The following is a 27,630-nucleotide window of genomic DNA, read 5'->3' on the forward strand; positions in this document are numbered from 1 at the left end:
GAGAGTCTACCATAACAAGGCCCAAAGGGGAATTATGCTTAATCCTATAGGGCACAGATTCTCAAACTTAACTGAACATTATAATTACCTGCGGAGTTTTTAAAAAATACCGAGGCCCGGAATCTATCCCCCCAGATTCAAATTTTATTTGGCTGAGGTGTGGCCTTGACATAAAGATTTTTAAAAGCTCCCCAGTTGTTGATTTTATGTGCAGCCAAATTTAAGCACTACTTATGGCAGGAGTTGTCAAAGTGTCGTCCTAGGACAGACAGCATCAATATCATCTGGAAGTCATTTAGAAATACAGAATCCTCCCCCACTCCCAAACCTGCTGAATCAGAAATTCTGGGAATAGGGCTAGGAGTGTGTTACAAAGAAGCCCAGCACGTGGTTCTGAAGCACATGAAAGTTTAAGAGTAACTGCCTGAGGAAAAAGAGGATGGCTTGACGGGCTATGAATCCCAGGAGGCTCAGGTACCACAGGTAAATAGCATTTTTTATTGTCTTCTGACTTGCCTTTGAGGAGCGAATTTATGTGATAAAGTTGCAAAGTGTTTCAAATATTTATCTCAGAGGAAGATGTAACAAGAAGAAAATCTTCTTTTACTAGCTGGATTGATAACTAATTTTTTCTTTTTTTTCTTTTTTCTTTTTTTTTTTTTTTTTGAGATGGAGTCTCGCTTCATCGCCAGGCTGGAGTGCAGTGGCATAATCTCGGCTCACTGCAACCTCTGCCTCCTGGGCTCAAGTGATTCTCCTGCCTCTTGAGTAGCTGGAACTACAGGTGGCCACCACCATGCCCGGCTAATTTTTTGTATTTTTAGTAGAGACAGGGTTTCACCATATTGGCCAGGATGGTCTTGATCTCTTGACCTCATGATCCACCTACCTCAGCGTCCCAAAGTGCTGAGATTACAGGCGTGAGCCACCATGCCCGGCCAATAACTAATCTTGAGAGAATCTCTTTAGCTGAGAAAATATCTAGAATAATCCTACTTAAGTTAGGTGATTTCCTATGGGTTAGGTATGTTGGGTAGAACTAGGGCTTCAGAGAAAGTTAAAACATGTCTAATGAGAAAGTCAAAGAAATGTGTTCCAAAAGCAAGGAGTGAAGTAAAGGAAGACAATAAGGAAGATGGCTGGAGCTATATAGCCCTGTTAAAAGTTTGACTATTAAATTCTTGAACTACCTAGTGTGGGTGAATTCTCTGGAAACTCAAGACATTTCACAACTGAGTTATATATTGATCATGGATACTGACCTGAAGGACATAATGCCAGGAAGGTCCAGCTAACATCTAGGTTATACCCTTGATTTTTGGATTGAAAGTTGCCTGAAATTAGGGTCTTCAATCAGATTTTGGTTTATTATGGAAACATTTTAAGGAACTCAAGAGATTAAAACAGATTTACTTACCAGGAATATGAGTCAGTCACTAGACTAAGGCAATGGGGATGCAAAGACAAATTTAAAAAAAAAATCCCCCAGCCACAAAACAGCTCAAAGTCCAGTAGCAAGAAATATCCTACTACATCTTGGCTAGATTGTATAAGGTCTATTCTAGGAAGATAAACTAAATACCATGAAATGAAGCTGAAGAAACAGTATTGCCGAGATTAGGGATGAGAAGTTTCAGTGAAGACTTCATGGATTAGGAAACATTTGAACTTGGACTTTAATGGGTACAGATTTTCAAAGGTGTGCCCAGTTTAGTTGTAGTAGTAAAAATGACTAGCACTTTGGTATAAGTGTAGGAAACAAAGCTGAAAAGGCTCATACATTATCTTCAGGGTAAATGGTGAGATTTTCATAAGAAAATTGCATGATCAATTTGGTAATTTAGTCAGTAATTTAGGAAGAACTCTGACGAGGCTGTGTTAGAAAGAGAGCATCTGGAGGCATGAAATCCAGTCAAGAGTTTCTAGCAACATTCAAGGAAAGAGAAAATGAGTATCAGCAAAGGCAGAGACACTGGGCAGTGAAAAGAAAACTGGTTTCTGTTGCAGGGCCTTTCAAGGGGACAACCCCGTGCCAAAACTTTGTGTGTGTATCTGAGGGCAGTGTTTAGGATCTGTGGGTCTCACAGAACACTCAAGCATACATGTTCTGTTTGTTGAATGTGTAAATGGGTTGAGAGGAGACGATAGGGTGGGAAAGGACAAAAGCAGGGAGATAGTGAGGAAGCTACTCCTGCAATCTAGATAAGAGATGATGATAACTTGGCCAAGGTGATAGCAGTGATGAGAAGTGGTCAAATTCTGAATATATTTGGAAGGTACTGCCAACAAGGTTTGTTAATAGGTTAGATATGAAATGTGAGAGACAGGACTCAAGCATGACTCCACAAGATTTTCGCCCTGAGCAACGGAAAGATTGGAGTTGCCATTAATGAAGATGGGGAAAACTAAAAGGAACAGGTTGGGAAGGAGGAACATTTTAAGCGTGAGATGTCTATTTCATATGAATAGAAAATATTATACTTAAAAGATATTTGGCTTAAGGATTGGTTTAATTAATGCATGATTGTTCATTGTGAATCCATCTCTACTTTTGTGATTTTAAATAACTAATCATGTAATGAGGCTCTCATTCTCCTCAATCAGAAGTGGACTTAGCTATTTTCATTAAGTTGATTTCAGCTGAGTCAGATCTGTTGTTTGTATTTATATTGCAAGGATAAGAGCTGATTCATAAATAGATGAATCAACAAGTATTAGTTTCATTTTAGTGACTGGAGTATTTGTACCTAGTACATACTAAAAAATTAATGAAAGTTGTGGGCACCAGCTTTTATAAATGACTTTTTCATAGCAAAATCTAGAAGTATGTAAGTTATAAGTGTTACAATAATAAAGGCTGTGCCCTTAACCTTGGATTCTTTATATGAAAGAGGTGTGTTTACATCACTACAATATACCTTTCATACACTGATCAGCCAATTTATAAAACATCTTTCATTTGAATTTCTGTTTTTAGTACTACTTAAAAAGTCCAGACAGGCAAAATTTGACGGTATTTTTCCATTTTTATTTCATTTTCTTCTAGCAGTTTGAAATAGCTCATTATACAATTCCACAAATAGTATCACAACATGCATAAACAATGCTCTTGATATCACTTCAAACATTTTTAATACAGGTTATGAATTAGCCTTGTTTTGAACTAGTGTTATAGATGGCTAGGGAGTTTCCAAATATTTAGACTACTGAAAAAGCTAAATGGATATTAATTGTAGTAATTTGATTATTAATCTTTATAAGTAAATGAGAACCTCTACTAAAAATGTGTTTCCAAGGATTTTTAACAAATAGGTTTATATGAGAGCATATAAACCCATAAAAGTTGAATCAATTGGCTAACCACATTTTTTAAGAGGTCCATAAAGCATTTGAGAATTCCTTAAATATTTTACCTATTATTATTATAATGTTGTCAATTATATCCCTGCAAGTTCCCATAGTAAAACAATCAAAGATTGCAGTTGTTGAAAATTCTTTCCCTGAAGCTTGTCATAGTCTAACTGATTTATGGAAACTTGTAACTGTTAATCTATGTAAGTGCTCAGTGAACTATATCACAAAACAGTGATAAAAAAAAAAAATCTCTATAAATCTACTTTTGAGAGCCCATAACCCCTACTTCCACATCCTTTCTCCACCTTTAGTAAATAAGATGAAATCCATTGTAATAGTGGAAGCAGAACTCAAGGAAAGTACTTATGGGTTTCTCAGCCTAACCAGTCACTGTCTACCTGCCTAACATTCAGTCTTGAATACTCAGTTCTACTACCACCCACTCTCAGAAGTGTTTATCCCTTCACAGCCTCTTCTGGCCTCTTCTAGCAATTGCAGGCTGAATGTCTTTTATTTCTTTATTTCCTGATCCTGGAATATCGGGTACACATTAAATGTTCAACAAATGTTTGCTGAATGAATAAATTAATGAACAAATAAAACAGTATTGATTCCACATGTTATAACTTTTAATAAGTAATTTGTTACTTAAAACTATGTTTAATATCATGCCCCCTCTAAAAAAGAAAGAAAACTAGTACCTCAGTCTATTTTCAACAATATGTTAATCCTCATGTTCATTTATTCATATTCATATACATGGTACTATTATACATTGGCACAATGTAGGATTAACTTGCAGCACCTACTCTTCATTCATATTCACTACTGTGCCTGTAGGTTAGCACCAAAAACACAATTTCTAACAAAATATGCCTCATGAAATGATGTATCAATAGTATTAATATTGTGTTATCAATTTTTCTCATCTAAGCCTATCTCTACTTTCAAATCAGGCCTTTTTCATTATAAAAGCAAAGTTTAACCTCTAATTTCTCTTTGATACAAAAACATGCCATAAAGCAACATTTTCTGCTAGTTTTATTAAGAGAACCACTTTACGTTTCTTCCCCCTTTATGTTATTAGAGGCAAAATTCCATTACACTGAATTCTAATAGCCAATTTGATAGTTATTGTAAATTCACTGATAGAAATTATATACATTATGTAGCTTTCAGGATAGATTTATTAAAAAGATGCAAGGCTTCAAAAAGTGAAAACTGACATCTGAAATTTGAGGAAAAATGATATATATCATTCCTTCCCTCAGCAAGATCAGAGATCATTGTGTAGTATGGTATTTTTTATTTTGAAAATTTATGTGTAAAACTATAGAACTGTCAAGAAATAGCTAAGTTCTTTTTCTCCTTCACAGTAATAAAGGTTCCAATAAAGTACTTTCTAAAGTACTTTCTATAGTAGTTTATTCTTCACATAAATAAATCACTACAGTAATTGACTACTTACTGAGAAGTGAAAATATTTTAATTTAGAAAAATACAGAGCCCTTCTTGATTAACAGAATTTGTCTTAAATAGGATTTTATCTATAATATCATATATATAAAATCCTTATACAAGTAACCATTGAAACAAATCAGTAACAAAATATTGATATAACTGTATCAAAGATCTCAGGAAACAGACATTCAGAAAAGATTTAAGGTTACTAAGAAACAGCCTCTCATAAAACCCAACAAATCTTAAAATTGCAATTAGACTTAAAAGGGACCTAAACATCACTTCATGCTGAACCAAGATTAGAAAAATCTTCCACTCTTGACATTTTCATGTTCTTAGTTTTTCAATCAAGTGATCAGCCTGTAATTCAAAAAAATATTTTTTAATTCTAGATATCATAGTCTCTATCAAATAATTCTACTGGTATCCCTGTTATAATATGCCACATTAGAAGAGTTGAGTACTACATATTCTGTTCCTAAAAATATCTTACAAAAAAACTCAGTATAATATAATATCTATATACAATTATTCTACATTGTATATAAATAGGCAGATTGTTGCCTACATTGCAAATTCATTAATAAGTTTCAAGAAGAAAAGGAAAATAAATATAACACTAAAGTTTTAAAAAGTAAAGTGAGACCTGAAATGCATATTACTAAGTGAAAGAAGCTGACCTGAAAAGGCTACATACTGTAGGATTCCAACCATATGACAGTCTGGAAAAAGCAAAACTATGGAGACAATAAAAAGATCAGTGGTTGCCAGGAGTTAAAGGGGAAGGAGGGATGAATAGGCAGCATATGGAGGATTTTTAGAGCAGTGAAACTATTAGGTATGATGCTATAATGGTGGATACATGTCCTTATACATTTATCAAAACCCGCAGAATGTAAAACCAAGAGTCAACTCAAAAGTAAACTATGGACTGTAGTGATAACAATTTATCAATGGGGTTCATCGATTGTAACAAATTTACCACTGTGGTGTAGGATGTGATAGTGAGGAAACTGTACATGTGGAGGGGCAGGGGGTGCATGGGAACTCTCTGTAGTTTCTACTCAATTTTGCTGTGAACTTAAATCAGCTCTAAAACATAAAGTCTATTTTTTAAAAAAGGTAAACTAAAGTCTGTGAGTTACATCATTTCAGTGTTTTTCTCAATCACACTATATAATCTGGATCATTATATAAGATTTTGAAATTAACTTCAATATCTTTATCTTGATTTTTTTCAAAGTCTCATAAGATATTCTAACAAAGTCAGATTTAAGAAGAGTTCAGATTCTCAGGATGAACCAACAACATATCTTATAATTTTATACATTGATGTTTTCCAAGTAAAAAAGTCTTTCCTGTAAGAAAATACAGTCAAAACATTACAAAAATGTATTTTCATTCATCTTTTATTATAAAGGTATAGCTCTTATAGAAAATTAGAAATACAAATGGGGGGAAAAAAACCTTTTCTATTACACAAACTTTGTTTAAAAAAAAAAAAAACCCAGCTGTCCAGCAGAATATTCCACTTTTTAAAATTTCAAATACATACACACATATACATACATATATATATACACACACATACATATTATTTAATTTTTTATTATTTTTTGAGACAAGGTCTCACTCCGTCACCCAGGCTGGAGTGCAGTGGCATGATCACTCACTATAGCCTCAACATTCTGGACCCAAGCGATCCTCCTATCTTAGCCTCCCAAGTAGCTGAGTCTGTAGGTGGTACAGGCATGCACCACCATACCCAGCTAATTTTTGTATTTTTATATTATTTAAATGAAATCATCTGGGCAACAAGTTGAAAACAGGGATAATATGTTTGAAATATGAAGTTTCTAGAAATCAGACACTTTTTAAATTTTTCTGTACTATGACTAGAATAATACCATTCAATAACTAATGATAAATAAATACTATTGGATGATTATTCAGATATGGCAACTATAGATCACTTTATCATCATGGACACATAAAATAACACCCTGGTAAATTAGTGGTCAATTGGCCTTAGAGGGACCCCAGAGCCACTTAATAACTAAGGTATATAAACAGACCACAGGTATGAACAGCTGAATTCTACTCCACTTTTGCTTTGGCAAAGCAGAATGCTGTAATTTTTTAGACTTAAAACTTTGGGTTGGGCGCAGTGGCTCACACCTGTAATCCCAGCACTTTGGGACACTGAGGCGGGTAGATCACGAGGTCAGGAGATAGAGACCAGCCTGGCCAACATGGTGAAACCCCATCTCTAATAAAAATACAAAAATTAGCTGGGCATGGTGGCACGCGCCTGTAGTCCCAGCTACTTGGGAGGCTGAGGCAAGAGAATCGCTTGAACCCGGGAGGTGGAGGTTGCAGTGAGCCAAGAATGCACCACTGCACTCCAGCCTGGTGACAGAGTGAGACTCTGTCTCAAAAACAAAACAAAACAAAACAAAACACCTTCGGCCGAAGATCTGGTAAGTGATGCTACTACTAAAACTCTTTTCTAAGGAGTTTGAATTATCAAAAAACACAAAAACCAAATTTCTACAATGTTGATGATACAATAGAGGTAGCAGGTAACATTTCCTGACTACTTACTATTTGCAAGGTACTGTTTTAAGTGTCTTACACATAAGTTATCTTACCAACTCTCTTATCAACCCTAGGTGTAGGCACTATTACCTATCTGCAGGTAACAGATAAAGACCTTGAGCCTTAAAAAATGTAAGTAACTTTTACATGAACCCTCAAGCAAGCACTGCAGTCCAGATCTGACTCCAAAGTCAGAACCCTGAATACCATGGTTCTTCTACATCGTATCCGCTACTTGCAATGGGGAAGACTTAGCCATAGCTTCTCTTCCTACAGACTGATGGTCTTGAAACTCCCCCAAATTAAAAATATTATTTTGGATATGTGCAAGCAGTATGTTAAAACAGGTAATCAAGCCTATGAGAGCTGTAAGTACCTACTGTTGAGAAGAAAAAACTACAACGAAAAGGATATTTTAAATATTTTTGTATGCTGCTGACATAACAAGAATACTCACTGTGATAAACCAATAGGAATTGACTCTGTAAACCAACTTGGATAAGAAGCCAAGCTCATCCACTGGTGCCAGAACATGAAGGTGCAAGTGGGAAATGGAACAGAATGGTGGCATATGAAAACCCATCCTAAAATAGAAAGGAAAGAGATGATTGACAAACCAGTTTTAAAATAGTTTAAAGTCATTTTTCAGGTGGAAACACATAAATTTTTAACGAGATCCAAAACAAGTTCCTAAGGTAAATAGACTGTCACAAATGTCATTGTTTCTTTTTATGCACTTCTGAGGATTCACACACTTCGTCTTCTTTTCATGTTGAAGTTTGTAGTAACATAAGCTCATCATCAAGGAAGGCCTTAACAGCATATTATGCCTTAGTATAATCTTTATGAATTCTGAGTTGGCATAATGTCATATCACTTCAGTCTTCATCATCTTAAGCTTTCATTCCCTTAAGATACGCCCTTGCAATGAATTTTTTAAAACATCACTGGACAATCAAGTAGTTGTGTTCATTTATTCAATACATAGCCAGTAGATGGCACACTTTTTCCTTTAATAAAGTACTCAGACATTTCCTACCAAACCAACAATATTTCAGTAGTGAGATTAATTATGTCATCATAAAAAAACTTTCATCATCACCCAGGTTTCTTGGTTAATACTTAAAATAAGTTAGATAATAATCATAATTATGTGCTTTCTAAAAGATACACAAGAATTCCTTTAAATGGTTACAAAGTTTTTAAAATATGATTTAAACTCTTAAAAATAAGCTTACAAAAAGTTTTGCAAGTCCACCTATGCTCAGCAGAGCAAGACACACCTGTAACAATAATCAAAGCCCAGAAATATTTGCCTGTTCAAGGTATCAGTGATTGGAAGTGTGGAAAGGAGGCATAGGAGAAGTGCTATACTGCAGCAGTGATCCTCTGGGACTACCAATGTGGAGTCAGATATGCAGTACATACTTTGAAATTTCCACCACTACCTAGAAGAGGAGACTAGGTTTTCTTTCTGCCAAACAGTCATATAATGTAGAATCAAGTAATCTAGAAGCTTGAAGCAACTCAAAGTTTCACTCAATCTTTTCATCTTAAAGATGGCGAAGCCATGATCCAGAAAGTTTAAAATATTCCCAAGGTCACAAAGTTAGACAGTCGTGGAGCTGGAGTTGAGACTCAGGGCTCTCAAATCTTTGTCCAATGTTCATTCTTCTAATAAGCATCCTATGACTGTGAAGGAAATGTGTGGCTTCTGGCCAAAGGGTCTCAAACACCATCTGTTCCTTATCATTATCACACTTGGTAATGCTTAACAGTTTTTGGAGGATTTTTCACACAGAGAATCTCATTTGCACCTACCAGCAGGCAGAGCAGGTATTATCTTGGAGAGGCTAAATGGCATGTCTAAACTAACACAGACATTATAAGTAGCGTACACCACAAGTAGCATGGATGGCATTGGAATTCAAGTCTATTCTGAATTCTAGGTTGAAAGTGTTAGAAGTAATCTCCATTATACCTGCTTGGGTCACAGAAGCAAAATCAGAAATCTTTTAAAAAGAAAAACATTACTTAGATAAATTAAAACATTTGAAAAGGCCCGGCACAGTGGCTCATGCCTGTAATCCCAGCACTTTGAGAGGGTGAGGCGGGCGGATCACTTGACGTCAGGAGTTCGAGACCAGCCTGGCCAACATAGCAAAACTCTGTCTCTACTATAAAAAAAATGCAAAAATTAACCAGGCGTGGTGGCATGCGCCTATAATCCCAGCTATGTGGAGGGCTGAGGCAAGAGAATCACTTAAACCCGAGAGGCAGAGGTTGCAGTGAGCCGAGATCGCACCACTGCACTCTAGCCTGGGGGATAGTGCAAGACTCTGTCTCAAGAAAAAAAGTTGAAAAATTGAACATCATGTGCTTACGCCAGAGTTCAGCAGACAAATTCAAGTTAAATTCACATTAGAATTATAATCATGTGCTTTTTAAATCATATAAAATTTTCCTAAGAAAATTCAACTTGCACACAATTTTATAGGAATGCACACATGGAACAAAGAAAAGCAGACTTGCTGGGTGTGGAGACTCACACCTGTCACCCCAGAACTTTGTGAGGCTGAGGCAGGAGGATCACTTGAGCCCAGGAGTTTGAGACAAGCCTGGCAACATAGGGAGATCCTGTCTCTTCATAAAAAATTTTAAAAGTAGCCGGGTGTGGTAGTACTCACCTGTGGTCCCAGCTACTATGGAGGCTTAGGTAGAAGGATACTGTAGTCTGGGAGGTCGAGGCTGCAATGAGCCATGCTCACGCCACTGCACTCTAGTCTGGGCAACAGAGTGAGATCCTGTCTCAAAAAAATTTTTTTAAAAAGTAGACTAGTAACTGTTTTACCTACTCACTGCTCATATAGACTTGTCTGTCAAAACTACAAGTGGAAATTATTGGAAGATATTGAGACACAAGAGGAAATTTTATTACATTTATACTACCGATGAACTATATTCTCACTTTCAGGAAAACTACATTTAAACCACAAACTGCCACCTCTGTTTCCATTTTCCATGGAGAAATAACGTTTCAAAAAAAGTCAATAATGTATAATATTGGTTTCCATCTGGAAGTATACACACCTCACATTCGTGAAGTCAGTGAAATTATTTCTTTCAAGAATGGTTTTTCCAACAGTTACCATGTTCTCAACTGTAAAACAGAAAAGACACAACATTACACCAGAGGAGACATTAAGTTCACAAATTGCCACTGACCTCCACTCTTGTCCTATCAAATGTTTAAATGTTTAAATGTTTACCCACATTTAAAGACACATTCAGGCCAGGCACAGTGGCTCACCCCTGTAATCCCAACACTTTGGGAGACTGAGGCAGGAGGATAGCTTGAGCCTAAGAGTTTGAGACCAGCCCGGGCAAAAAGGCAAGACCTTGTCTCTAAAAAACATTTTTAAAAAAGTAGCTGGGTGGCCAGGCACAGTGGTCCATGCCTGTAATCCCAGCACTTTGGGAGGCCAAGGCAGGCGGATCACAAGGTCAGGAGATCGAGACCAACCTGGCCAACATGGTGAAACCCTGACTCAACTAAAATACAAAAAATTAGCCGGGCATGGTGGTGCACACCTGTAGTCCAAGCTACTCGGGAGGCGGAGGTAAGAGAATTGCTTGAAGCTCGGAGGCAGAGATTGCAGTGAGCCAAGATCATGCCACCACACTCCAGCCTGCAGACAGAGCGAGACTCTGTCTCAAAAAAAAAAAAAAAAAAATGGTAGCCAGGCATGATGGTGCACACCTATAGTCCTAGCTACTCAAGAGGTGGAGGCAGAAGGATTTCTTGAGCCCAGGAGGTCGAGGCTGCAGTGAGCTATGATTGTGCCACTGCACTCAGGTCTAAGTAACAGAGTGAGACCCTGTCTCAAAAATAAATAAATAAAATTAAAAATAAAGACATTCAGTAGCTTTAAGTCACTGAGAAGTTTGCTTATCAACAACTGAAATAAAGTTTCAAATTGAGCCCCAGTGCAACATCACTATCACAAAATCTCACAGATAGGTAGACTTTAGGACAGCAGGCTATTTAGGACATCTGATCATATGAGGACTCATTCTCATCAGGAAGACCAAGTAATTAAACAGAAATTGTTTGTTTAATAAGACAAGAAAATTTTGAATTTGTCTTTGAGCCCAAATTAAGGATATGGTATCCCTTGCAGTCAGCCTATCCTTGACTAGCCAAAACTTTGTATAACGACTCTGGCTTCCAAATTCCATCTCCTTTATCATCTTTCTTCTCTTGGTGTTTTATGGCCTTCAGGTGGGAATAAACCCCTCCACCAGAAAAATTTTGGTAACCTGGGATCTTCAAAGCACAATGCCAAATATTAGGTCTCCATAGTTTCTAAATGGTGTAATCCTTGAAAGACAAAGAAGTAAAAACATCTACAGAGGATAGCTGATATATTGAGACTTACAAAATTATTGTTAATGTTTACTTCTCTAAGTCAGGTGTGAGCTGGGAGACTGCCAGTCTTCCAAGACTAGGCCAGCTAGTACCATAGAGTCCAAAAAAAGCTCCAAATTACTTCAAGCCAGAGTATGTCTTTTTTTGGAATTTGTTCCTTTTCTAATTTAACTCTATTGCCTTTAGAAAACATATTTTTTTTTTTATTGTACTTTATGTTCTAGGGTACATGTGCACAATGTGCAGGTTTGTTACATATGTATACAAGTGCCATGTTGGTGTGCTGCACCCATTAACTCGTCATTTACATTAGGTATATCTCCTAATGCTATCCCTCCCCTCTCCCCCCACCCCACAACAGGCCCTGGTATGTGATGTTCCCCTTCCTGTGTCCAAGTGTTCTCACTGTTCAATTCCCACCTATGAGTGAGAACATGCAGTGTTTGGTTTTCTGTTCTTGTGATAGTTTGCTGAGAATGATGGGTTCCAGCTGCATCCATGTCCCTACAAAGGACACGAACTCATCCTTTTTTATGGCTGCATAGTATTCCATGGTGTATATATGCCACACTTTCTTGATCCAGTCTGTCATTGATGGACATTTGGGTTGATTCCAAGTCTTTGCTATTGTGAATAGTGCCGGATTAAACATACGTGTGCATGTGTCTTTATAGCAGCATGATTTATAATCCTTTGGGGATATACCCAGTAATGGTACATATTTATAAGATTTCAATCATTTGATATGTATTGAGCTGTATTTTATTGCTCGGAATATGGTCAACTTTGGTGAACATATGCTTTTTAAAAAACGTACACTATATTTAAGTGGAGTTCTATAAATGTCAATTATAGTCATATTCCTTGATAGTGTTCTTGAACTCTTCCATATGCTTATTATTTCCTCAACTTTATCAATTATATAAAAATTATTAATTTGCAACAACTTTTAGTATGGAAATATTCAAACATAACACAAAAGCAAAGAGGAAAATGTAATGGAATCCCAAATACCTACCAGCTGCTTCAAAATTAGTGACATTTGATTTGTAACAGTTATAAAAACTAGTTATAACAGCCTCTATTGTCCACTTCTGCTGAATATAAATTGAAAAATTCCTAAAAAGCTAAAGTGTGAAATCTAAGAAATAACTACAAGAATGAAAATTAAAACTTTTAATAAGAAAGATGAAATGTTTCAATCAGGTAAATCTAAATTGGACCTAATTGTTATAAGTTCAAATGCTGCCCTGTAGTTATAAATCATATATGTTCTCAAATGTACTGATAGAACTTCAAATGACTAAGGAACTTTGCTGTATTCAGAATCAACAGTTGAAAAATTGTTAGTTAATTCACTAGCCTAAATATTAATGAACTACACATCAAGGTTTTCCATCAAAGTGGTTTCTTACCTTTTAAAAATCTAGCCCAACTGATCTATCATGTAGGCTACCTTAAAATATTGATCAAACTAATCCCAGAACCTCATGACAAAGCCTTTCCGGATTTCAGAAGTCCTAGCCAGAGCAATCAGGCAAGAGAAAGAAATAAAAGGCATCCAAATAGGAAAAGGAGTCAAACTATCTCTCCTCACCAACAATCTGCGTCTATACCTAGAAAACCCTGAAGACTCCACCAATAGGCTCTTGGAACTGATAAATGACTTTAGTAAAGTTTTGGGATACAAATTCAATGTGAAAAAATCAGTAGCATTTCCAAATACAAATAACATTCAAACCGAGAGTCTCAAATCAAGAACACAATCCCATTTACAATAGCCACACACACACAAAAAAATACCTAGGAATACAGCTAGTCAAGGAGGTGAAAGATCTGTACAAGGAGAACTACAAAATGCTACTGAAAGAAATCATAGATGATACAAACAAATGAAAAAACATTCTATGCTCGTGGACTGCAAGAATCAGTATTGTTAAAAAAGGCCATACTGCCCAAAGCAATCTACGGATTCAACACTACCAACATCATTTTTCACACAATTAGGGAAAACTATTCTACAATTCATGTGGAACTAAAAAACCCAAGTAGCCAAGACAATCCTAAGCAAAAAGAACAATGCTTGAGGCATCACATTACCCAACTTCAAGCTATACTATAAGTCTATGTAACCAAAACAGCATGAGAGTGGTACAAAAACAGACACATAGACCAACAGAACATAAGAGAGAACCCAGAAATAAAGCCACACACCTACAGCCATCTGATCTTCAACAACGTTGACAAAAATAAGCAATGGGAAAATACGCCATATTCAGTTAAATGGTGTTGGGATAGCTGGTTATCTATATGGAGAAGAATAAAACTGGACTCCTGCCTTTCACCATATACAATTAACACAAGATGGATTAAAGATTTAAATCTAGGACCTCAAACTATAAGAATCCTAGAAGAAACCCCAGGAAACACCATTCTGGACATCAGCCTTGGGAAATAATTTATGACTAAGTCCTCAAGAGCAACTGCAATAAAAACACAAAATGACAAGTGGGACGAAATTGAAGAGCTCTGCACAGCAAAAGAAACTATCAACAGAGTAAACAGATAACCTACATAATGGGAAAAAGTATTTGCAAACTATGCATGTGACAAAGGTGCAATATCCCAAATCTGTAAATAGTTATTAAACAATTAAACAACCAAAAAACACCATGAAATAATGGGCAAAAGACATAAACAGACACTTCTCAAAAGAAGACATACAAGAGGACAACAAATATATGAAAAAAATGCTCCATATTACTAATCATCAGGAAATGCAAATCAAACCCACAATAAGATACTATTTCAACACCAATCAGAATGGCTATTTTTAAAAAGTAAAAAAATAACAGATGCTGGTGAGGCGGAGGAGAAAACATAACACTTACACACTGCTGATGAGAATGTAAATTAGTTCAGCCACTGTGGAAAGCAGTTTGGAGATTCCTCAAAAAAAATAAAATAGAACTACCATTCGACCCAGCAATCCCATTACTGGGTATATATCCAAAAGAAAACAAATTATTCTACCAAAAAGACATATGCACTTGTATGTGAGTCACAGCACTATTCACAATAGCAAAGGCATGGAATCAACCTAGGTGCCCATCAGCAGTAGGCTAGATAAAGAAAATGTGGTACATATATACCATGTAATACTGTGCAGCTATAAAAAAGAATGAAGTAATCTTTTCAGCAGCATGGATGCAGCTGGTGGCCATTATCCTAAGTGAATTACCCAGGAACAGAAAACCAAACACTCCGTGTTCCCACTTATAAGGAGAGGTTAAACACTGGGTACTCATGGACAAAAAGATGGCAACAATAGATACTGGGGACTACTAAAAGTGGGAGAGAAAAATGGGGGCAAGAGGTGAAAACTTAACTGTTGGGTACTATACTCACTACCTGGGTGACAGATCATTTGTATCCCAAACCGCAGCACCACACAATATATCCATGTAATAAACCTGCTCATGTACCCCCAAATCTAAAATAAAAGTTGAAATTATCTTTTTTAAAGGCAGATTTGAAGTGAGCTTAGAAATGTCTTAGAAAATGATAGGTGACAAGTCACAGAAGGCATGAGTAGGAAAATGAGCAATCATCCTCAATAGACAAGATTCAGAATCTCCTTTTCAGAAGCTAGAAGTTCATCACTAAAAACTCATAATTAAATTTTGGTGCTAATTTATCTTCACAGGAGACTATAAGGCAGGTATCAACATGATGTCACCATAAGGCAATATGAGCTCATTTGTCATATCATAACTTGTTTGTTTATAATTTTTCATAGCACCTTTCATTTCAGAGTCAAGAAAGTCCATCATTTAAAAAGTCATAAAAATAGGCCAGGCACGGTGGCTCAAACCTGTAATCCCAGCACTTTGGGAGGCCTAGGTGGTGGCTCACCTGAGGTCAGGAGTTCAAGACCAGCCTGGCCAACATGGTGAAACCTCGTCTCTACTAAAAATACAAAAATTAGCCAGGCATTGTGGCGCATGCCTGTAATCCCAGCTACTTGGAAAGCTGAGGCAGGAGAATTACTTGAACCTAGGAGACGGAGGCTGCAGTGAGCCGAGATCGCACCACTGCATTCCAGCCTAGGCGACTGAACAAGATTCTGTCTCAAAAAAAAAAAAAAAAAAAAGACATAAAACTATATCTTTTGGACAGTTTAAATGTTAAATAGCATGATGTCTAGTATATGCTTCAAAATCACTGTGGAAAAAGGTTAATATATTTTTTTAAATTGTCCACGAGTTCCTAAATGTGGAAGCTGCATAATGAATACATCAGTATTGTACTATCTTTCAATGAATTTAAAATTCTTTATAGTGAAAATTTCAAAAAGTCATAGTGCTCCTTTTTTACAGTACTTTTCTTTTTAATCTTCACTGCCATCACTGATACCAACTGAAGATGATATAAACATGAAGAATACTGCCATCATCTTACCCAGTTCTACTTGATCTTTCCTTAGAGTTCTGCAGTTTCCAATATGCTTCTTTGGCACCACAAGATAATGATGAGTTGCTGCTGGTTTGATATCTTTGAAGCAAATTAGGTCCTCATTCTAAAGGGAAAAACATTTGCTAGTAAATTTTTAAAAAGAATTTCTTAATGCTGTTCTGGCATGACTTAAATATCATTAATCTCAGTCTGACAGGGAAATGATACATACATCACACCTAACCCCCACTGGGCAATTTTATAATTATGCATTAAGTTCATAACAGTTCCTTCATGAGATGCTCATTTATTCCAGAGAATAAAAAGGACACATAAAGTCAATTTTGGAGAAACAATTACGAGTAAAGTTTACTAAAGCTTCATTACCAATAATCTCAGAGTTTATTACTTCATTACACATTTCTCTATCCCTAGCCTAAAGTTTTTCACTCTTGATACATATTTTTTAAGGTTTGGTTACAGAATCACAGCAAGATAGATAAATTCCTTTCTACATTTAATTTTTTTCCCAACATAGCATTTTCCTCAACTATAAAAAGAACATCAGCTAGCATTTACATGTTCAGGGACTGCATTTTTTAAACATTTTTTAAAGCAATTATATCCAAATACTTTTTTACTTGCCACTTTACAGTATTAAAAAGACCGAAATGCTGAAACAAATTCCAGTATATTGTACTAATTTATGGGCCCACTACAATACATGTATGGCATCAGTTTTCTGGTTTACATTGCTCCGCACAGTAATCTACAGAAAAAAGAAAAGGAGAGGAAGAAGAGCATGTTTCAACCCATTAACATTTGAATTTCAAATTTTCCTAAGAGAAAATCTATATTCGCTAAATAACCATATTAAGTATCTGATAGTGAATATCTTATTAAGTATCTTATACTGATTTTAATTAATTTATAATTATAAGCACTTTATAGTAAATAAAAATTAATTAAAATCAGTATAAGCAGAGTTTCCCTTTAAAAAAATCCATGAATGCAATGCTGCTCAACAGTTCTCCATTCCAAGAGCCAAAATTCAATTCAAACAAGTGCGTCATATCCATTCCAATAATCCTGGTTATCCTAAGATAACAAACATAACAATTATATATCAATTTAATCCAATTCTATCATTTTTATTATGGTTTTTCTGTCTAGTATTAAAATTAAAAATTGATATCCATGGTATGTTTTAGAAAAGGATAAGGTCAAGGACTATAATGTTTTTGATTGTTTAAAATTTTCCTTTTTTCCTTTCTTTGAGATAGAATCTCTCTCTGTAGCCCAGGCTGGAATGCAGTGGCACAATCATGGCTCACTGCAGTCTCGATCTCCTGAGCTCAGTTGATCCTCCCACCTCAGCCTCCCAAGCAGCTGGGACTAAAGATGCACATCACCATGCCAGGCTACATATATATATATTTCTAGAGATGGAGTCTCCCTATGTTGTCCAGGCAGGTCTCAAACTCCTGGACTCAAGCGATCCTCCTGCCTCAGTCTCCCAAAGTGCTGGGATTACCATTATTTCTTTAATACTTCCAGCTCAGAAACAATTAAAATTGAGGGTTAAATCTAGTACAAGAAAATTGCCACAATCGTACTTCCCAGATTGATTCATAACACAACAATGTTATATATCTTTATTTCCCCTCAATTATGGCATTAATTTTTCAAATTCCAGAGGCAATTCTTTCTGGTACAGAATACAACCTGGTTAGAATTAGTTTGAGATGATGTAGCTGCAGTCTACCTCACAGCAGGAATAACACTTCTTTAGATTAATAGAACTAGCAAGTGCCAGTCTAATGGCTAGTAGGAGAAAAGCTAAAGAGGTTCCTAAAAATCTGCTGTCTCATACTGCATAACTTAGCCATAAGAATGAACCAAAATGCTTAGTTTTGTCTTCCAACCCCTATATTGAAAGGTTTTGGTTACTAACTCTCATATACGAATAATTTATTTTCCCAATTTTAATTAATTAATTACCCAATTGCAATCCTAATAAAAACTACCAATCAACATGACTCTCATCACCAGGAATAGATAAAATTCCTCTCAAAAATAAAGAAACTCGATGTTTTAGTTAGCCTGCACCCTGACTAAATTAGATTTTCATGAAGCCTTCTGAAATATTGAAACTAGCTCTGATGTCACCCTTTGTCCCATTCCTACTGCTGATCCAGACATCATTTACATAGTTCATCTTAAGAAAAATGATCCTCCTATTCCACAGATACACTGGCAAAAATATGAAATGATGTGTGTGTGTGTGTGTGTGTGTGTGTGTGTGTGTATATATATATATAAACTATTCTTTGCAGCATAATTCATGATAGCAAAGGACTGAAAAATAAACCTAATGTTCATAATGCATCTGGGAGACTGGTTTAATAAATTATGGCAAATCCACACAATGGAGTATTGTGTGGCTCTAAAAATGAATGAGGAAGATTTTCATATACATATGAAATTATTTCCAAAACATATTCAAGCTTTCTTTAAAAATACCAAAGAGCAGAAGATGGTTAAGCTATCTTTTGTGTGTAAGAAAGACAAATACAAATACAGACATGTGAATACCTATTTACTCACAATGGAAGGATAAACAAAAAAGTTTTTAAAAGTTTCTTATGGAGAAAGAGAACATGGTAGAGACGACAAGAGAACGGATGCTAGATTTCTCCAAATGTACCTTGCTTTACAATTTGGACTCTGAAAACATGTAAATATTTAACATGTATACTTCACACTTCACAAGAAAAAAAAAGCAATCCCTAAAAATAAAAAACAAACAACAATAAATGAACCTAACTGTATGTCATTTTGGTAGCACAATCATTCCATTCAAAGAAAAGAATGATTTCAAGTGACTTAAAAATACAGTATTTTGACTATCCATCCCTAATGACATCCACTAAAAGAGCATTTTTATTCCTGCACTGAATTTGGATCATAGGAAAGCTCCTCAAGTGTGGGGCATGCCATATTCATCTTTGAACTCCAAGTGAATAACAAAGTACACCTGCCAAACTGCTGAATAAATAAATGACAGATGCTTCATAGAAGATCAAGTTACAGATACACCCTCCTCTATCCCTTAAAAAATGGTGTGTCATTTGGGTTTTCAGGTATTTTTCCAGGAACAGAGATAGGTTTTCTATGATCTTTCAGTTTCTCTTTGCAAAACCCCTTCTTAAATTGGAATTGTGGCCATTTTTGAATCAGATCAGTGTGTCTCAACCTTTTCTCATTATCACCTCCCTAAGGAGCCTTTATAGACGTTTTCTGATTGCCCCCTCCCATGATGTTTTAATGTCACAGATACACTGTATATATGTTTATGTTCTGTATGGTATACCTATGCTTTACATATAAAAAGAATAAAAAATGTTTTTCCCCTGCCACCTCTGCTCCACCCCAGGGAAGAACCAACTTTTATCCTTTTGGTAATACATGGATGAGAGGAAGAGCTAGCCTGTCCTGACTTCATTTTCACCACTGACTCTAATCATCAATTTAAACACAACAAATAACTGTTTCAGATTTCTTTAAATCTGAAAACCCAAATAGGGCAGATTGGCACTCAACCTCCATTCTAAATATTTGTGTTTTCTGTAATGCAGAACTAAAAAAGCTAAAAAATCCCAGAGGGAATTTAGATCTTGCCAATCAAAAAGCCATGTTTTTGCTGCTTCTGTTATCATCCATCTTCCAAACTTGGCCAGCTCTAAGACTACAAAGACAGGTTTTTTCTTTTCTTTCTTTTATCTTTCTCCCCCTCCCCCTTTTGAATACCTTATCACTAGCTTCAAGGATATCAAGAATGGCAAGACATCTATTTTTTTCTTGGGAAAAAACTGCCAGCATGGACCCAGCAGATGGAGTGTGGCTCTGAAGCCATGTTTCTCAACCAGAGATGGAAATACATAGATGCTCTTTTGATCATGGATACTGCTAGAATTTGGTGCACAGAGATCAGGGATGCTAACCATCCTGCAACAGGAGAAATAGTCCCACAAAACAAAGTAGAGTTGTACGCAAAATGCCAATAGCATTCCCACTGGAAATATCACTTACAAGTAGCAGTCACACTGCTTCTTTATCTCTGAATCACAACTAAAGAAGCATCTTTCTGAGGTTAAAGTTCTAATGGCAGCCACCTGACTCCTGCCTTCCTCACTGTGTCAGGGAAAGCAGCTCTCCAATAAACAGTTCTGCAGTGCTGGTCTGGGTGTCACTACTGAAGGATATTCTAGAACCTGCTCTACCAGCCCTTCTAAAGAGTTTTTTAAGCAAATGATTCCCTACATTAAATCAATTTCTGCTTTCAGTAACTATAATTTTTTTTTTTCTTTCCAGCAACTGGACCCTGACTGACATCTAAAGCAAATGTTAAAAGTAACATTTGAAAAAACATTTCAGTATCATGTCATCTAAGGTGCTAGGCAAAATTTGATTAAAGAATGGGGACAATGTTCAAGTTAAATTGACACTGAGTTACTTCCTCAGTATAGTTCCAAGCAAGGTAAATTCTAGTCCAATGTTACTCAATTACTTTTTCATTATTGCTTATCTAATGAGCCTTTTAAGACTTTTTTTCCCCAATCCCATCTCCATGAGATTTTAATACCACAGCTATACTCTCTGTTTACTCTATGTATATCTGTGCCTCATACACGAAACAGTAAGACATTGCCCCATCACCACCAAAAACCAATTTTCACCCCTTTGGGAGTGTCATTTGCCCCATTGAGAATGCATGGTTCAGCCTTTGCTTAGTTTTAAATCTGCAGTGTACAATTAGACAACACCATATGGAGGTTTATGGAGTGAAGAATCTTCTATAGCTTTTGCTGGAAAGGCTTGCCAGACTAACCCGTCATGATGCTGGTAACTCCAATTTTTCCAAATGGAAATTTTTCTCTTTTGTACTTAAATTACACTTTATATAAACCCAACAGTTTCTAAATGTTTACAATGAATATATTTGAATGAATATATGAATGTATGATATAAACCATCGAATTACATTATATAATTATTCTTTTTAAAATGATTAATCTTTAATCTTTCATGAGTGAGCTCTTGTACATAAAGTCATCTTAAATTCAATCTGAAAAAGATAGACAACTTTTGGGAGCACTATTATACACATATATGTATCTTATGTTCTGTATTATATGGATATGTGTGTGAGATATATATATATATAGGTTTCCATCCATGATTCCTAGCTCATAACTCCCAATACCCTTGTTACAGTCTTTTTTTTTAATCATGTTGAGGCACTTTAGGCCTCAGAGACAGGCCTCAGAAAAAGAATCTCTCTCTCAATCTCTCTGACCTTCTCTTGCCCTCCCTTTACTTGCCCAAGTCAGGACTATAATCTTCCCTGACCTTTCTGATTGTGGATCATGAGACTCTCATTTCTGAAGGGATTCTGCCTCATACCCTGGAGGAAGGAAAGCTGCACACAGAGGCCAAGAAGAATCTGGACAGGCCTTGCTGGGTTTCTCGACTCAGTCTACCAGTATTAGATCATACCCTTTTTGTCCAGTCACATTAATACAGAATTGTCAGTCAGGCCTATCCAATGAAGACTCCATAAAAGGCCTAAGAGAACAGAATTTAGAGAGTTTCTGGATAGCTGAACTCATGGAGGCTCCTGGGAGAGGACACGCCTGAGGAGGGCATGGAAGTTCTGCTCCCTTTTCCCCATACTTAGGGCTATTCATCTCTTCATCAGCATCCTTTGGAATATCCTCTATAATAAACCAGTAAACCTAAGTGTTTCCCTGAGTTCTGCAAGCCACTCTAGCAAGTTCTAGAACCCAAAGAGAAGGTCGTGGGACTCCCAACTTCAAGCTGGTCGGTCAGAAGTTCCAGAGGTCTGGACTTGCAACTGGTGGGAAGGGCAGGCCAGTTTTGGGGACTGAGTCTGCAACCCGTGGGATCTGATGCTATCACCAGGTAGATAGTATAAGAATTGCAATGGAGGACACCGAGCTGGTGTCTGCTGCAAAACTGATTGTTTGCTTGGTGTGTGTGGGAACACCTCCATACATTTGGTCACAGAAGTGTTCTGTGTTGATTGCTGTTGAATGGGAAAACAAAAAAAGCAGTTTGTGTTTTTCTACTGACAATGGGCTATTGTATATATTCACCCTATTTCCCTAATTTAGGGTGTAAATTAGTCCAAAGTACTGATTATGTCTTATTTCCACCATGAAAATATCCCCAAGCTCTTCATATTGTTTACTTTGTTCCTAACCAAGAAAAATTCTCACCTTGGATGTGATAGAAGTCTGGATCCCACCCTTTTGATGACTATTTTTAGACAAAGCTTTCTAGAGCTACTAGTATCTATTTTCCTTGAGTTTCATTATTGGAATTGCAGAATACAAAATTTAAAAGCACTTTCTAAGGATCTACTAAATATTGAACTCTGAGTTTGAAAATGCACTTTACCTCTCTTTAGCCTACTTTTATATTTAGTAAAATAAAGGGAGATTGAAGAGGCAGAACTAGGTCCCTCCTGACTCTATGGGTCAGTACAACAGAGGTCTGCAAACAGACAACTGGTGTACGTATTCTTTCTCCTTGTCAGGTGCTGTCTTTACTTCCTTCTATTCAGCATATATTCCATGGTCTACCACTTCAGCCACTCGCTTGCCATAACTTCTTCTTCTTTTTTTTTTTTTTTTTTCCAGACAGAGTCTTGCTCTGTCACCCAGGCTGGAGTGCAGTGGCGCCATCTTGGCTCACTGCAACCTCCACCTCCCGGATTCAAGCAGTTCTCCTCCCTCTGCCTCCCAAGTAGCTGCGATTACAGGTGCCTGCCACCACACCCAGCTAATTTTTGTATTTTTAGTAGAGATGGGGTTTCACCATGTTGGCCAGGCTGGTCTCAAACTCCTGACCTCATGATCCGCCCACCTCAGCCTCCTAAAGTGCTGGGATTACAGGCATGAGCCACTGCGCCCGGCTCCATAACTTCTTAACTGTGTCTTACTACACTTCTATAACACCCACATGGCAAAACTCCAACCCTAGGTCAATACAACTGCCTACCTTGTGTAATCCCAGCCTTAGGCTGCTGCTGGAAAGTGGGTAGAGAATCACACCACTGAGCAGACTGGTGTGACCTGAAATTGAATGTCCTCAACCTCACATGACCTGAAATCGAATGTCCTCAACCTCACGTGACCCGCTGTACAACAATCCTTGTTTCCCTAATTCTCTCTCCCAGCCTTCAGAGGAGCTACTTCAAAGCTTTTACTTGTAAATAACCATGTAATTGCTCCTTCTCCTTTTTCAAGGCTTAACTCAAATGTCACCTGCTTAGTGCAGATTTTCCGGACTAAAATTTTTAAACTGCATCCCCTTCCTCTTTATTTTCTGCTACCTAATAAGCTATAAATTGTACTTACTATTTTGAGTATTATCCTTTTCTGCAACTATGATGTAAGTGCCATAAGGGCAAGGAGTTTTGCATGCTTTGTTTACGGCTGTATCCCCATGCCTCCAACAGTACCTGGCACACAGACAGTGAGGAATGAGTTTCCTCTTTCCCAGGGGCAACGTTCTACCCCCGGGCCATTTTAAACCTCTCTCTATAGGCATCTTCCCATGAGATTTGAACACACAAACGTCTTCACTGTTTTAAAAGCTTTCTCTTAATCCCCAACTTCTCCTGTAGCTACCACTACCTTTCTCTCCTCCCCTGGATTGCCACATTCCTGCGAGAGTTGTCTGTATTTGCTGTTTTCACTCCTTCCTTTCCCAAGTTCTTCTCAATCAACTGCTATCTGCCTTTTGCTTTACCACTTCATAAAATTGCTCTCCTCAAGGTCAATGAACATCACTTTGGGGACACAACCAGTCCTGATCTGACTTGGCCTCTCTGCAAGGACATACAAGGGTCACCTAACCCAGATTTGAGGATGAAGGCAGGCTGATATTGCTGCTGACATTGCTGATAATTCCTTTCTTTTTGATATACTCCCTTCTCTTGGCCTTCTCAGCGTTCCTTCTATTTCTGTGTTCCTTCTCTCTTCCCTTTTCAGGTCCTCTTCCTCTGCCTGTCCCTTATGATGTTAGTGTTCTTCAGAGTTCTGTGTAGGCCTCCCCTTCACTTTTTAACCTCCTGGGTGACCTCATCACTTCCCTTCTTTTTCAGTTTCCATCTATAAACTGACAGTTCCTGTAATCTGGGTTAGAGATACAGATCCCTCTACAGAGTGCTAGACTATCCAACCATTTAAAAGACATCTCTAGTTAGATGGCTCAAACTCACCTCAAACTCCATGACTCCATAGCTGAACTCATCGTTTTGCTACTCCCCACCACTCCCCTGGCTATCTTTTCTCCTCCTGTGTTCCTGATCTTAATGAAATGGTAGTACCACTACCAGTTTACCCTAGCCAGAAACCCAGAAATCATCTTTTACTTCCCCCTCTTTCTTTTCCTTATTCTCTTATATCTAAATCAAAGTTTCTAAACCTTGGCACTTCTGACATTTTGAGGACTGGATAAGTCTGTTTTATGTGCGTGTGTTGATGGCGGGGGGCGGGGGGGGTGGCTGTGCTATCCTGTGCACTGTACCAAGTTAATAGCAACCCTGGCTTTTACCCATTATTTAGGTCCCAGAGGCAACCCCCAGAAGTGCCAGAAGTTGTTACAATCAAAAGTATCTCAAGACATTGGAAAACATCCCCTGGGAGGGCAAAATTGCCCCCAGTTGAGAATCACTGACCTGTATCCATCAAGTCCTGCCTGTTTTACCTCCTGAATACTGTATCTCTTAAATTGATATACTTTTCATAATCTCCTCTACCACATTCTCATTTCAGGCCATCATCAGGGTAGATTACTCTAATAGCTTTCTAATAGGTCTCCACACCTCCAGACTGGTCTCCTCCAAATCAGTCTCCACAATGATCCCAGAATGACCTTTCAAAGATGAAACTCCTTCCTATAACTCCGCAACATCTTCCTCCTAGCCCACCATTAAACATTGCGAAGCTTCACTTTGCTCTAAAGACAAAATTCCTTCACATGAATTCCAACACACTTAATAATCTGGCCCCTTGTTTACCTCTCCAGCCTCATCTTTCATCCTCTCAAACTCTACGCACTAGATAATTTCTGTTCGCTTTTCTATCACACAAACTGAACCTCTCGGGGGGTCTCTCTACCTGGGACATTATTCTCTCCATTTCCTCATGTGATCAACTCCTACTTATTTCTTCAAGTCTCATTTCCTCTGGAAAGCCTTCCCTAATTCTTCAGATCTGGTTAGATGCTCCTCCCATAAGCTTACAAAATACTGTAAAATCACCTGACCACAGCACGAGGCATCGTAATTGGCTACCTCCTCTGTATACACTCCGCCCTTTAGACTGTAAAATCTAGACACAGACTGTCCCTTATCTTGCTCAACAACCTCCAAAACAAGGTGCTTAGAAGGAATTCTATTTATTTTTTAAAAATAAAGGAATGTTGACTACAAAAGACACAATCTTTGGAGTTAATTCTCTCAAAAAGTTGTTTCTATATGGACAAGTAAAACCAACAGAATAAAGTGTGTACCAGATTATCCATTTAAAAACATCTGGGCAAAGTCTTCATGCTCTGAAAATGTCCACGCATCCCAACTGACAGTGGAATTCTGAGGCAATTCAGTAATAGTTTGACCTAAGACCCACTGCCTCCAGCCTATTTTCTGCCAATCTAACAAATAGCTTTTCACAATTACCATTACCTATTTTCTACTAGTTTTCTCATGAGTATCGGTATTAGAGTGTGCAGGATTTAAAATCAGTATCTTGAAGGTGGGGGAGAATCCTTGTAATAAAAGCAGAGGCCACAAAATGTTATTTGTACCAATTACCTGGGTACCTGCAAACACAGGCCAAAGCATTCGGCCCTGTCATTCACTCTTTGCCCCTCGGAACAGCAAAGATACCGCTGGAGCCAGTGCCTGTCCGTCTCCTAGGTGTGCGTCTGTCGTCAGCACCTGGACCCCGCAGAAAGGCCCGTAGTGGGCGTACCCCCCAGCTCCCCCGAGCCCTATCCATACAGAGCAGCCGTGCCTCGGCGAGCTTAGCAGCGATCGGGATCCTCTGCACCCGGTCCACACCGGCTAGGCCTCCCTGCCAGAGCTCCAAGGGGCGGCGAGGTCCTCACCCACCCCCGGCCGCGCCTCGCCGCCCACCTCGCAGTACAGGAGTTCAGTGCCCGGGTCCTGCTGCCCCGCGATCCGGCAGAACACGCAGGTGCTGTCGTAATCCTTGGGCTCTGGTGACTTGGCAGCGGCTTCAGGGGTCTCCACTGAGGAAACCGTAGATTCTGCAGTCGCCGAGGCCTTAGAGTCAGGGGCCAGGCCGGCGCTGCGGTTCACCTGTTCCTCCGCCATCGCACCCGCCCCTCGCGGCCTAGAGTCTTGGCCTCTCCAGGGCTACCGGGCCGCACAGGCTCCGCGTCCCGCACCTCCTCCGTTTTACCTCGAGGCGTCCCCCTTCGCCTGACGCTGGGCGGTGATCCAGGCTGAGGGGAGGGGGAAGGAGAAGCGGTGGGGAACTTCAAAGTCTGAGGCCGACTTCAAAACCAGCTGCCACTAGAGGGCGAGCGATGGCGCTGCCGAGAGTCGTCCTGACCCCTGCGCCTCGTTGGTAATGACGCACGACGTCTGCCAAGACGCAGAGCGAGCCGCGGGTCGTGGTGACATCACCGAGGCGCGGGAGCGTCTGTCATAAGGGAGGATGTTGGGTCTTCTGGACAGGCTTTCTTCAAAGCCCATAGTATATATAGCGTGTCCAAATATTGTATTACGCTGCCGTTTTTCAAAAAAAAAGTTTTTTAAAGTTTGATTTTTAAAATTTGTAGGTTTTTAAAGAATGAGCAAAATTCCTAAAGCCTTGTTTTCAACAAACATCGTGTTTGCTGCATTTTCAGCCACAATAATTTGTAGTTTAAGCTCAAAATGTCCAAAACTAACCTTTACATCTCTGTTGAATTTTTATTGTTGTTAACAGAACAGCTAGATCAAAATAGCGACCTTTTTTTAATCTCACATTCCTCATGACAAGTAAATGTGGAGTCCTATAGTTAATAGTCTGAAATATCCCAGAAATTCAATGCCAGTGCCTCATAATGCTTCACCTAGACCAACGCAATCACCTTCTAACTTATTTCTTGATTTTCCTGTCACTCAGACAAAACCTTCAGTAACTATGTACTCAAAGAAAAAATACTAGTTCCTTAGCTTGGTGTTCAAGGTGGACTCTGATTTGACCTCAGCTTTTCGTTTTGTGATA

The 27,630-nt window shown here is 38.0% G+C and overlaps 1 protein-coding gene across 1 annotated transcript; it reads right to left on the minus strand.

Annotated features, from left to right (window-relative positions):
- Positions 1–3,006: 3,006 nt before the first annotated feature.
- Positions 3,007–27,215, minus strand: HINT3 (histidine triad nucleotide binding protein 3). Its single transcript, XM_003898223.4, has 5 exons — positions 26,529–27,215; positions 16,304–16,421; positions 10,504–10,573; positions 7,871–7,997; positions 3,007–5,175 (listed from the first exon to the last, which is right to left on the minus strand). The coding sequence occupies exons 1-5, from the start codon at positions 26,727–26,729 to the stop codon at positions 5,143–5,145; spliced, it is 549 nt and encodes a 182-aa protein (XP_003898272.1). The 5' UTR covers positions 26,730–27,215; the 3' UTR covers positions 3,007–5,142.
- Positions 27,216–27,630: the final 415 nt, after the last annotated feature.

Source organism: Papio anubis, chromosome 6 (genome assembly GCF_008728515.1).
Source record: "Papio anubis isolate 15944 chromosome 6, Panubis1.0, whole genome shotgun sequence".
Classification (NCBI taxonomy): domain Eukaryota; kingdom Metazoa; phylum Chordata; class Mammalia; order Primates; family Cercopithecidae; genus Papio; species Papio anubis.